This window comes from Peromyscus maniculatus, chromosome 6 (genome assembly GCF_049852395.1).
Source record: "Peromyscus maniculatus bairdii isolate BWxNUB_F1_BW_parent chromosome 6, HU_Pman_BW_mat_3.1, whole genome shotgun sequence".
Classification (NCBI taxonomy): domain Eukaryota; kingdom Metazoa; phylum Chordata; class Mammalia; order Rodentia; family Cricetidae; genus Peromyscus; species Peromyscus maniculatus.
In genome coordinates this window covers 97,556,875-97,569,774 of record NC_134857.1, presented here as the reverse complement: position 1 = coordinate 97,569,774, position 12,900 = coordinate 97,556,875, and the positions used below count along the sequence as shown (strand labels likewise).

At 43.0% G+C, this 12,900-nt stretch overlaps 1 protein-coding gene across 1 annotated transcript in view; it reads left to right on the top strand.

Moving 5' to 3' along the window:
- The first annotated feature begins 4,444 nt into the window (after positions 1-4,444).
- Snx7 (sorting nexin 7) overlaps positions 4,445-12,900 on the top strand; it is a 79,736-nt gene continuing 71,280 nt past the window's right edge. The window contains exon 1 of the mRNA XM_006977839.4: positions 4,445-4,657. Coding sequence (XP_006977901.1) covers positions 4,496-4,657 — 162 coding nt within the window. The 5' untranslated portion in view covers positions 4,445-4,495. The remainder of the gene's footprint in view (positions 4,658-12,900) is intronic.

Genomic DNA, 12,900 nt, shown 5'->3' with positions numbered 1-12,900 from the left:
AAAGCAATACCTTTCTCATCAAAACATTTCATAAGAATGATTTCTGCCAATTTTAAGTAAAGAAAATATCTTCAAGGGCACTGCAGATAAGTTTGACTCTGAATGAAATTCTGAGGTAGCAATGTTCTGACTAATGTTTTTGTCCTTGGAAAGACAATAAACACTTTAGAAATAATATCAAACTGTTATAAAAATCAGTCCATTTATGGAAGTAATTGGGTAACATTTGTTGAACAATGACCAACTGTGTCTAGAAATCACACTCCCTCTGAGTTTTCCCATAATGTTAAATAAAGAAATTTGCTTCAAGTTCTGACTGATGACTATTCCCAGTCTCTGTATTTGATGGCAGGGTTACGACAGAAGTAGATTGGTTAGGTCATGAAATTAGAAGCATAGTCCACTTATTGAATTTTGCTAAGTAAAAGATATTTAAAATCATGCTTGTTTATTATTTCACAGTGTTTTTATTTGACACAGAAAAATGACAAAACACTTGCAATTTCTAGTGTACTATAATACTAAGGAAAACATTTTGGAAAAACACAAACACATATTATGGTGAAAACTGAATTGCTTGGGACTCTAAATGCAATTATAGGGCAGCTGTGGCAGCCTGATACTACTACTTAAGTCAATAACGCTAGCAGTAAAAGCAATAAAACAATTAAGATTTAGGTAGATACTTAGTTCCTGTATATTAGTTACTTTGATCTCCATAACCTTTGAAGTATCTATTATTAACTATCCCATCTTTGCTGATGAGAAAATTGAAGTTAATAATTTGAGATACATGCCCGAGTTTTCAAAGCTAGTAAGACATTTCATGTAAAGAACTGTGTACTTTCAGATAATTGGGTAATAATCACAGCCTTGAGGTCATAGCCCCTGTATTAGCTTGTCTTTGCCTCATGTTAAGCACCTAGAATTAACTACTTAAAGGTTACAACTGTCATTTGTGCTATTAAAAACATTTTTGACTCACTGCCTCCTGAACACATAGTGAGATTGTACTTCATGGCCTTTTTCAGATTGAGTAGTGTCATGTGGTCGGTCCCCGGCCAACAATTTGTGACCAAACCAACACCAATAATAGCAACAACAACAGTAATGATGTTGGGTTTCTCCTGAGCCAAAAAAGAGAGATGGAAAACAAAACACACGTTAGTGTGTGATGAGGGATACAGTGAAGATGTCACTCTCAATCTCATTATTCTATCATGGGTCCATGTGTTCCATTCACATGAAGTCAGAGCAACTTAATGTATCTTTATGTAATGGGATATAACGTATCTTCTTAGAACCCTGCAAGGTCCAGGAACACTCTTCACTAAGCCAGCCCACATTTCATTCTTTGTAATGTTCCGGCTATGTAATATATGATGAGCTGATTTCTTTGCGTGTGAGCCCATGATGACTCCCTATGCTGTAAAATTTCTTGATCAGATGGAATGTTATATGCAATGCTTATATTGAGGGAGCTTAAGATGTTCTCCATACCCATTCATAGTGGTCTCAGCAGAAATATTAATGACGAGGAAAGCACATTTGTATCTGGAATATGTGCATTTTAATGTGGATGAATCTCTACCCAGTTCTGAGAACGGAAGTTCAATGTAATGAGCCTGATGCCAGATGGGGGTGCTGGCTTATGTCCCATATACCAAGCATACAAGGAGGGTGTCATTATTGGTTTGTGTTGCGGGTAGATCAGACATGCAAAAGTAGGACTAGGCAGGTCAACATGGGTGAAGGAATGCCTATATTATTACTGACCTGTGCACGAGCTGTGTCTCAGGAGAGTTATCCCGGAATGCATGATTCTGTCTACCTCATCAGTGAGTCACCTTTGCAATATGCACTCCCGGGGGGGGGGGATGTTTCACATTCCAAAATATCTTGGATCGTGGTCATTCTGGAAAGTCCATCCACAAAATTCCATTCCTTGACAATTCAACCCAATCATTTGCAACTAGCCATGAATTGATCTAGATTGATATTTCTAGGCTTGTCTCTCTCCAGGAAGAGTATACAACCACATGTCAAACTAGAAAATTTGCCTCCTAGGAGGGTTGGCCTTCATCACTGTCTTCAGATTTAAACCTACATGGGGCAGCTATCCTTTTCTGCCCTCTTTCAGGTGATATTAGCCTATTATGAAGAATATCAATCACACTAATAGTCCAGGAAATAAAGGGACAAGACAGGGGCGGTACCTTCATTACTATACCACTGCTTACAGTTTTGGTCCCTGTTAATTCAAAGGCTTGAGCACTAAGTAAGCATTCTTCTATGAAAGGATCCTGTAATAGTCTCTTGCAATAGGAAGCAGAGATTTCAGGAGTCAAATGTAGCAGACACAGAGTGATGTACATAATGGGCAGACTTCAGAGGTTTCCCTCGCTTTCAGAGCTGGCAACTCTAGTCCTGGGTACCCAAGGCACAGTTGATTTGTGTTTTGCGTTTAGGTGGGGTTGAATATAAGAGGAAAGGTGATTTGGCTGTTGGATGGAGAACGGGGAGAATTAGAGTAGAATTTTCTTATTTTCTCTTTTTGTCCTCCTCTTCATCTTCTTTATGATGAGGATCAATATGGTTTTTTTTAGGTTTAGAAAATTCTCTGCCTTGGGAAATTTCATGACAGCTGGTGACTTAGGCAAAGCAAGAGACACAAAGAGATAGAACTGTGGGGACATTTTTATGACAATTGTAGGGATGTTCTCCAAAATAGCACAGTGCTGATGTCAGGGACATTCGTGTCTATAGCAACAAGTGAAGGTGGTTTGGCTTCTCAAAATCAGCCAGCAGCTCCAAAAGTATTTGCTCCAATGTACATGGCATATTTTAGGCTCTGCTCTGAGCTGTGTATCTGCTGTTTGTTCTAACTGATCTGAGCCTGTTGCCTATGTTCTCAGGGGTAATTAGGTGACACACAGTATCATTAAGAGTTTCCTGGTTCAAAGTTTACAAATTGGAAACCTCAGACTTCTCTCCACAGCTACAATGAGATTAGAGAGGAAAGCATAAATTGTCTTAATAACTTGCATTCTTGGTAGAGCTCAGCAAAGAGCCATTTTGAATGAGCATGTCTGGTAAATGTGCTTTATTAATATTTCATGGTTTTCAACCTAAAAACTTACCATTTGTTTCCTAAGGAATACAAGACACATGTGTGAAACACACACACAATCTATATGATAAAAACAAGGAGAAATTGGAACCAGACTGTCATTTCACAAGTCTTACTGAAATTGATGGGACTATAGATAGTTCCTGGAAGAGGGGCAGAACAGAGTGTTTGCGGGACAGAAACCATAAGGCACAGAACCAAATTTGTCTATTTAAGTGGCTAGTGACAGAGCTGAAATCTACATGGGCCTTTCCTGAAACATACAGGAAGTCCACGAACAGTTAAAAGAGAATATATTGAAGAACTGTCTCATAATCAGAAATCAAAATATTTAAATTGGGAATTTCTTTTACCTATGTTTCCCCTCCCTATTTTTCTTTTTGTATTTTTCAACCTGGGTTTCCTTGTATTAAAATCAGCTGCCCTCAAACTGAGGTCCTCTTGCCTCAGCCTAACCTGTGCTAAAATCCCAGGCATACACCACCATACCTGGCTCTTACAGGAATCTTCATTAACTCACAAATTTTAAACAAAGAAGAAAAAAGAAGAGGCTGAGATGAACAAATTTTAAAAAGTGAAGCTAGTTCTAACATATATCAATTTGCATTCAATTTTTTTATTAATTTTGGATCTCTAAGAAATAAGCACTGAAAAGCAACGAACAAACAAGTAGTTTCAGCTTTGCACTGGCAGAAAGCAGGAGCCTGCAAGATTGTTTCTTTCTCTTTGCAATACCCAGGCCTGCCTGCGGACCTTGGCTCTTGGAAACATTCTTGCACATTAACTTCAGGAAGACTTCTAGGAGAAAGCTACATTAGAAAGTAGCTAAAAATAATTTTTCAGTCTCAGCTTCCTTGATTTGACAGTAAAACGACCACAAGGTCCAATCACTGGGTCAAAAAAAGAAATCAATCGAAAACCAGGAGGTTATAGTGTCTTTAATTTTTGCATTAGTCTCTATAAAATCACAACCCAGGAAAAGGGTACTTTTAGGTACTGGAAATTAAGCTGGGTCAGCTGGTTGTGCATCCAGTTCCTGCCACCTCACTCACAAATCTGGGGGCCCTTGGCTGTGTCAGAGCAAGAAAGCCACCTCCGGTCCTCAGGGTCTTCATTGCCCACTCTGGTGGGGGTTCCTAGCTTCGGGATCTCAAGCCCGGCAGCAACATGAGGCCAGGTCGGGGACTCACATTCCGCTCTGCCCGCCCTGGCTCCGCGCCGCGGTCTCCCGCAGTTCCGCGTCTGCGCAAGGCCGAGGGGCAGGAGCTGGGCCGGCCGGGGAGGTGCAGGGCGCCGCGGGAACCAATGGGAGCGCAGGGGGGAGCCGGTCTGGCTGCGGCGGCCGGCGGGGCTCGCACTGCCGGGATGGACGGCGAGCGCCTGGCGTCGGGTTCCTCGGAGCTGGCGGTCGGTGAGAGCCCGCGGGGCGGCGCCCCGATCCCGGGTGGCAGCGGTTCCTGCAGCCTGCTGCAGGCCGACGTGCTGGATCTGGACGAGGACGAGGACGACTTGGAGGTGTTCAGTAAGGTGAGGGCAGGGGACGTTGCCGCGAATGTGGAGGGGGCGGCGCGTCCAGGGAAAGTTCCAGGGTGACTCAACTCCCTGCTGAATCCGAGCTGGAGAAGGTACAGCCCGCCTGAATCAGCCGCTCCCTCCTCAGCACTTTGGCCTTCCCAGAGGCAGGGCCAAGGCTTATGGAGTCTCAAAAGTTCTGATTTTTTTTAACCTCCCGCCCCTACTCTTTCAATTTTTTCCTTCCTTGACAGGGACATCCCGTATCATATATGGGCGGGTGGCCTGAAACTGCTTCTCCTCCAGGCTTCTTGACAATCCTGAAGTCTAGGAGAGCAATTGCTTTATTGCAGGAAAGTGGTTTTTTGATTTACTGTTGTTACTTGTGAATGGGAGAGTTGAGTCACACCCTAAGAGAGGCTGGAATCCTGTGACCCTTAGGTGTAGAAATCCTTTCAGCAGAAGAAAGCCTGGCCTCCACTACAGAAAGAGCTGGAGTTGTTTTTTAATCTTTTTATCTTTTTTTTATGGCCGGGGGAGGGGGGCCCTGGGGTCGGGGGTGGTGGTCAGTTAACTATGGTCCAAACCCCAGCTCCAGTCTGCATATTTCCTTCACATTTGCTTGGAAATTTAGCCTCAGAGGCTCTCCCTGGCTAGTATTATGCTTGGACCGAAATGGACTTATGGGCATTAGTGGTTGCTTTGGGTGCCTGTGGCCTGAAACTCGCACTTTCTGAAAGTTCCAAACAAAAACACCTCTCATGTGGCACAGTCCTGTGTTTCTCAAAGGTGCCACTAATGGAAGCTTTGAACTCACTGGGAACTTCCTATCAATGACTGGGGCGTCTGTGCAGTAGTTACATGTTACCCTGGGATGTTTAAACGGCCTACTTACTTAATGACCGTCAAACAGAAGTTAGCAAGGAACCAGAACACTTGGACTCCAGTGCCCAGCTCACAAACTTCAGTCTGCACCCTTTAGCGCCTACGGAGTGCTCCACCCAGTTGCGTTCTCTGTAGACTTTGTATCACAGTTCTGTGTGCTTAGCTTTTCCATCTTTTTAAACTATAAAATTGGGATTGTTTTATGCTTAGTTTCAATACTGCTTTAAAATTTATTTTATTTGTATTTATTTGCGCGCGCGCTCGTGTTTGTGTGTGTGTGTGTGTGTGTGTGTGTGTGTGTGCGCGCGCGCGCGCGCGCCCTGCTGCACTAATGGCAACCAGAGAACTGCCTGCATTCTGTCTCCTCTCCTTCTATCATGTGGGCTCTGGGGGACTGAACCCAGGTCCCCAGGGACTGAACCCAGGTCCCCAGGCCCTGCAGCAAGCAACTCTCTCTACTGAGCCATCCAGTGACCCAGTACCCTCACCCCCCACCCCACCCCCATTACCCACATACTTTATGTTCAGATCAGTGTGGAAGTTCCAGAATTGAGGGAGAGGTGTTGGGATTGGAGCTTGTATATCAAAATCACCTGGAATTGCTGTGAACTCTCAGGTAGCCTCTCCCCCTAGCTTCTGTCCTATAGAATCCTTGTCTCAGGGAGTCCCTGTGGTCCGAGATGATTCTGAGATGGTCTGAGATGGAGGAGCTGTTCATTGGCTTGGGTCTATGGGAATGCTGGGGATTGCTGGCGTTAGATGGTCTAGGTGAGAGGGGAAAGGCAGGTTGAAGCCAGGAGCCCTGTGAATGAGCATTCCTATCGAACTGCCTCAAGCAGTAGCAGAATAAAGGAACTGCCAGGATTCCAGCCATTTGCTGAGGTTTCCTTTTAGAGGTTATTACTGGGAGTCATACTCTCCTCATAATGATGTCCTGGTGGTTTTGTATTCTTTTAAAAAGATGGGTTTCCAGAATTGTATGGTTCAGGCTTATACACCTGCACCAACCCGACTTGCTGCTACGTAACTTCATGTACTTGTTGCCTAGGGAAAGTTAAGAACTATGTCCTTAGAAGTTGAAAAGTAAGGGTGTAATACTAGTTGGAACCACTCTTTGCCGTCTCCCTCTTCGGCCTCTCTGGAGCTTTACTACTGTGCAGCCTACTCCCAGATGGGGTCTGCCCAGTGCTTGTGAAGCCAGCTCTCACTGTCCCTTACTCATGTAAGATTGGTGACATTCACACTTATAGTCACATTTTCTCCTTAGACTGTTTGTGAATGTATAACTGCTGTCCCTTCCAGAATTAATCAAAAGAATAAGAACTTTGACTGACATTTTCTCCCAGGTAAACATGGTTTCCCTCCTTCTAGGAAAAACATGCAATATCTGTTTCTTCCTATCATAGTCTTGAAGCCTAGATGGCAAGCTAGGACAAACACTAAGTGGTAACATATACCAGGAGGAATGGAGAGAAAAAGAAAGTGGGGGGCATTGAGTTTTCAAAAAAATTGCCAAGGAGTAATTGATCCGAACTTTGAAAAAAACATTGGAAATGCAACAGGTATTGATTTTTAAAAGTAACAACAGGTGTTTGAAAAGAAAACAGAGACAAGGAAATAAAGTAAAAAGAAAAAATATGCAAATGACAGCAATCATGCTAAAAATTGTCTTGTAACTTGGCCACAAGGAAATAAAAGAGAAATACTAATGAAAAGAGGCCAGTTCTCTGCTTTCTTTTGCATACGTAGACCCGTGCTATACGTGTGTGTTGTCTGCATGTTTATGGTTACATGTGCATGTGCACAGGACCTGAGGTTGACATTAGGTGTCTTCCTTCTTCATTCTCCACCATGGACATTGAAACAAGGTCACTCACTGAGCCCAGAGCTGGCATTTGGGTATTCAGCTTGCTTCAGTGAGTCCCTTTCTCTGTCTCCCATGTTGGAATTAATAGGCAGACCACTGCCAACCCAACCCAGCCCTTTTGGTTTTGGGGATCAGAGCTCTTGTACTCACGTTGTGTGGCAAGCACTTTATCTGAGGAACCACTGTGACAGTTCGAATTCTCTACTTTTAGGGGGAAAATTCACTAGTTTTGTGAAAATTATAGTACACATAAACTGTCCTTATATTTTTTATACACCATCACATCTACTGATTTTTGAGAAGTGTAGCTTCTACCTCCAAATACAATTAGGTAAATATGTTTTTAAAAAATAATAGACCTGGGCTGGAGAGATGCCCCAGTTAAGAGCAGTTGGTGCTCTTGCAGAGGACCTGAGGTCAGTTCCTAGCATCCATGTCAGGTAGCTCATGACCACCTGTAACTCCAAGAGATCCTGGCCTCCATGGGCACTTCCATATATACACATACACATGAGCAGACACACATATATTCATATGAATTAAGAATAAAATAAGTCCTTAAAAATGGACCATAAAGAGGTTCTGAAAGATAAGGAATAGTCCTGTTTTTAATCTCTAGCAAAGCCATGGATGGATCATTTTGTGTTTCGTTCATAAACTTTGAAAAGAAAGAGATGATTAGTAGAAGCCAATATGTCTCATATGAATATGGAAAATTTAAGATTATTTATGATTAAATAGAAGTTTAGTAACAGATATTTTATTTTGAAGTTTTAAGTTTGAAGGAAAACACATTATCATAGAAGAGGTTATTTTTGAAAGATAATAGGTTTTTTTCATTACTATTATGGAATCCCTAAGGCTGAATCACTTTATGAATAAAAGTTTACTGACCACAGGGTGCCAGAGGCTTGGGGACATGAGATGATTATCAGCTCAGCTGTGGAGAAGGCCTCCTGTGAATGTCATCATATGGATGATGTACAAAGGAAGAATAGAACTATCACATTATCAGACAGGAAGCCAGAGGAACCAGGAAAGTCCCCAGTCTTGATTTATATTAAAGAACCTCTTGAAAGAAGCAAGTCAGGGTTCTATGAGTACTCCTTTAAATCTAAGGATGTCCCAGTGGATCCAATCTTCTGTGGGTTCCATGACCCCCCCTCCCCAGTAAGCACACACTGACAAAAAGTTCCTCAGACCATAGGAAAAGCACAGCCATGACAGAGGGACATCCTATACTAGCCAGCAAGTCTATCAAGCATTTAGAAGATACTAGAACTACATACATGCATACAGACATGCATACAGAAATCTATATATTTCGTGTTTGTCTACCCAATCTTTGTTTTGTGTTAAATGCTCTATCAGACATCACCCTGATAAAAATCAGAATTTTCTATAATACTTTAAATGAGATATCAATGCAGGAATTATTTATAGAACTTTTTGTCTGTATTAAGGAACAGTAAAGCCCAGGGAAGCACATAAAGTCTGATAGTAATGAAAAGACATTAGCATTGTTCTGCTTGAAAGGGATGAAGTATAGAAATGGCTCAAGGCTGGAGTTGTGGAGAAAGGACCAAAGGAACTTATAAAGCAACGCAGCTACCTCCAGCAGGGTTGTAGCGAGGGAGGGAGACAACATGGAGCCTGCTTTCCCAGTTCCCCTTTACCTTCTTTTTTTTTTTTTTTTTTTTTTTTTTTTTTTTGGTTTTTCGAGACAGGGTTTCTCTGTGTAGCTTTGCGCCTTTTCCTGGAGCTCACTTGGTAGCCCAGGCTGGCCTCGAACTCACGGAGATCCGCCTGCCTCTGCCTCCCGAGTGCTGGGATTAAAGGCGTGCGCCACCACCGCCCGGCCCCCTTTACCTTCTTTGGATAGCATGCATATGCTCCCCACCACCACCAGGGAAGCTGCCAAGGTGACAGCATCATAGGGACAAGTCTTCTAACATAAGCTCATAGAGGAATGGAGCCCGAGTTGGAAATGAAGGATAACTTGATTAGACCATACATTGTACCAAAAGGTAGAGAGTAGCTTCAGATAAAGATAACCACTTTGTATCTCTGTTTTCGCATGTTCATCTATGATGCAACCCACCATCCTTCTATCAAGCAGTGGAATCTGTGCCTCTGTCCTGGAATCTGGAGGTGGGGAGGGTATGGCCATCTTGACCAATATGGTAGGATGGAAATGATGCTGCACTGGTTCCAAGGCCAGTTCATAAAAGGGACCACAGTCCTCTTTGTCCAGTGGGGTACTGTTTGCTTTCCAAAGCTATCCTGTCGGAAACACAGGCTAAGGCCTCCAGTTGGTAAGGTTACACTGAGGTCATTATAAGTGAAAACACACCCAAGGCATAATCTTAGTGGTTAGGACCAGAGGCAACCTCCCTTGCCTGTATATGAAATCTTGACTCCAATGATTAGAAAATTAGGAAATTGCCGGGCAGTGGTGGCACACACCTTTAATCCCAGCACTCAGGAGGCAGAGCCAGGCGGATCTCTGTGAGTTCAAGGCCGGACTGGACTACAGAGTGAGATCCAGGACAAGCTCAAAACTTCTCTGGGGAAGGTCATTTAATGGCAACCACTCAGAGAGGAGAAACAGTAAGTATGAGGATTCAATGAATGTTTCTTTTCCTAAGGCCTGCTTCTTTATTGTGGCTCAGAGAGATAAGAGCAGAAGGGAGGGAGAGGAGGGAGGGGAAAGGAGGGAGAGACTGAGTGATTATAGAGCTGATCTAAGACTGTTTCTGTTCCACCCACTGGAAATCCCACTCGGTGCAATCACGGCTCTTATATGTGAAGTGCTCTTGTATCTTCTTCCCAAAGTGAAGGATGGAAAGAAAAGGATGAAACCCCCAGGTTTGCTGGCTGAGTTAGCGTATGTGATCACTTATAATATTTTAAAGGAAGAAACTTCAGACTAAGTTGCAAGAGAACTTTTTATAGGACTGTTTTATGGGTAAGCATTTCCTATGGATTTTGGTGCCTGGAAGATCAATACACACAAATGCCCCAGAACTGCTGCATCGAAACAAAATGTCGCTTTTCCAAGGTCACAAGGAGTGTTGGCAATGCTATAACCTGAAGTGTGTGTGCCTCGTCTGAGGATGCTCCATCCTCCTTCTTTGACAAGGCTGTGGGGAGGCGTTGATAGACTGTGTCAGAAATGGCAAAGGAATGCTGTCTCATCTCCAAATGCAGATGTTGTATTAAGGTAGAGGCTGAGAAGCTGTTGAGGTTTAGTTGGGCACCAATGCCATCATCTTCTGTTGACCCTGGAGCTGACAAGTTTTTCTATATGGTGTGTGTGCACGCGCGTGTGCATGCGTGTGACCCTCTGAGGTTCTTCAGGTCACCATGACTGTGAAGACAGCCTTTTGATGAAGCAAAGTACTTTAGCTCAGGAAAGACTTGGGTTTTTTTTTTTTTTTTTTTTTTTTTTTTGGTTTTTTCGAGACAGGGTTTCTCTGTGTAGCTTTGCGCCTTTCCTGGAGCTCACTTGGTAGCCCAGGCTGGCCTCGAACTCACAAAGATCCGCCTGCCTCTGCCTCCCGAGTGCTGGGATTAAAGGCGTGCGCCACCACGCCCGGCAAGACTTGGGTTTTATTCTTTATTCTTTTTAAAGAATCATTATGGTCTGGGTAGATTAAGTATTTGCAGTTTGACAGGCACAACCAGGAACCACAGGGCCAAAAATCAATCAAGTTTCACTCAGTTCAAAGTTGAGTTTTCTTGTTGTCATTTCTGAAGTGAGAAGGATTACATCGTGCCAGCCTGAGTCCTGTCACTGAAAATGTTAGTGCAAGCCAGATGACTAATGGTCCCAGGGAAAAGCAGGGTGTGACTGTTGAACTGTCCCTTTTTACCAGTGAGAGGGGGCTTACAATGGAATTTTTACATGCCAAATCAACTGGAGTGGCCTTGGGGGGAAAAAAAAAAAAAAACTTAAGTTGATAGTTCTTCCCAGTCCTTCAGTTTAATGCCCATGGTGAATAATAGCCCTCCACACCCTAATTCTCAGGGTGTCTCTTTCCAAGCCTCTCATTTCGTTTTCAGGGAGGAAGGACTTGTTTTGGCTTACAGTTTAGGAGGGATGCAGTCTGTTAGGGTGGGAAGACATAATGGTGGGAGCCTAGAGTGGCTGCTCTCATTGTGTCTGCAATCAGGAAGGGCAGACCAATCTGTTCTCTCTTCCATTAATTTTCTGCCATCTGTATCATAGTTCCTGAGGCAGATAGGACAAAGTACCCCATGTTTGCCTTGTATTTATACACTACTCACTCCCCATATCTGCCCGTGTATAGGAAATGGCTCCGTCATTCTGTTTTTTTCCCTCCCATTTTCCTTGTATGTGTGTATACATGGTTTTTTTTGTGTATGTAAGTATGCACATGCATGTGTGTGGAGGCCCTAGGTTGATGCTGGGAGCCATCCTTGATTGTGTTTCCACCTTGTTCCTTGAGATAGAGTCTCTCAATCAAACCTGGAGCTCACTGATATGGCTGCTCATGCTTGTCATTTTGCTTTGGGTATTACTATCTCTGTTGGGATTACAGTTGGGTTTCCATGCCCACCCTACGTGTGTGTGGGTTCTGGCATCTGGATTCCAGTTCTCTCACTTACAAGGCAAGTCTACTCAATCACTGAGCTATGCCTCAAGCCTGTTTTTATTTTTCTGCCTTTAGAATTAGGGCTGCTTTGGACTCTCACTGTCCCATCTAAGTAGTTACTTACATGGTATCCCCTAAGAATGATTGATAGAGCCTTAGGGTGTTTATTGTCCACATCTTCTGCCTGTCTTCTATTGAGTGTGCTTCCACACCTGGGTGGGTGGTGAGCATTCTGGTCAAGGTTCTTGATCAGGACATGCACTAGTTTTGCCCTCTTCTCTACCCCTTTAACTCAGTGTCCTGAGGATGAATTGCATATCTTAGGAGCTGTTTAAAATGCAGCATCATAAAACCCATTCCAGAAAGGATGAGTTAGAATCACCTGGAACAGGATTCTCTAATGGTGATCTAGGTCTGTGTGCTTGCCACTCATGAGCTGACTCTAGTTTTTATTTCTTTATAATTATTATTGGAGCAACAAAAAACATCCTTCTTGCTATTTATGGTGCAGCTTAGAACTATCTCCTGTCAGAATTAGTCTTCTTTCTATACATACAGTTAATTTCTTTCTGTTCTGTGCTCTCTGTGATACTGTTGTGTATGGTGGAATTTCAATAAATTCTGCCCTGTAAATAGATAATTCTTCTTCTCTGTAAATCTTTTATTGCTCACTTGTTTCCAATAAGCTAAGGTCATTGAAGGTAGGAGAGTAAGACAATTAAATAGAGAATGTTTGGCATTTAGTATGCATTTGTATTAGCAAATGATATGGGCCTTGACATTTTTAAATTTATAAACCCAATTATTAACAGTAATTTGCTAATGATCTGGGTTTCAGTAAAGGTCGTTTGCATTATATTGTTCTTTCCAAGCCAGATACTAAACTA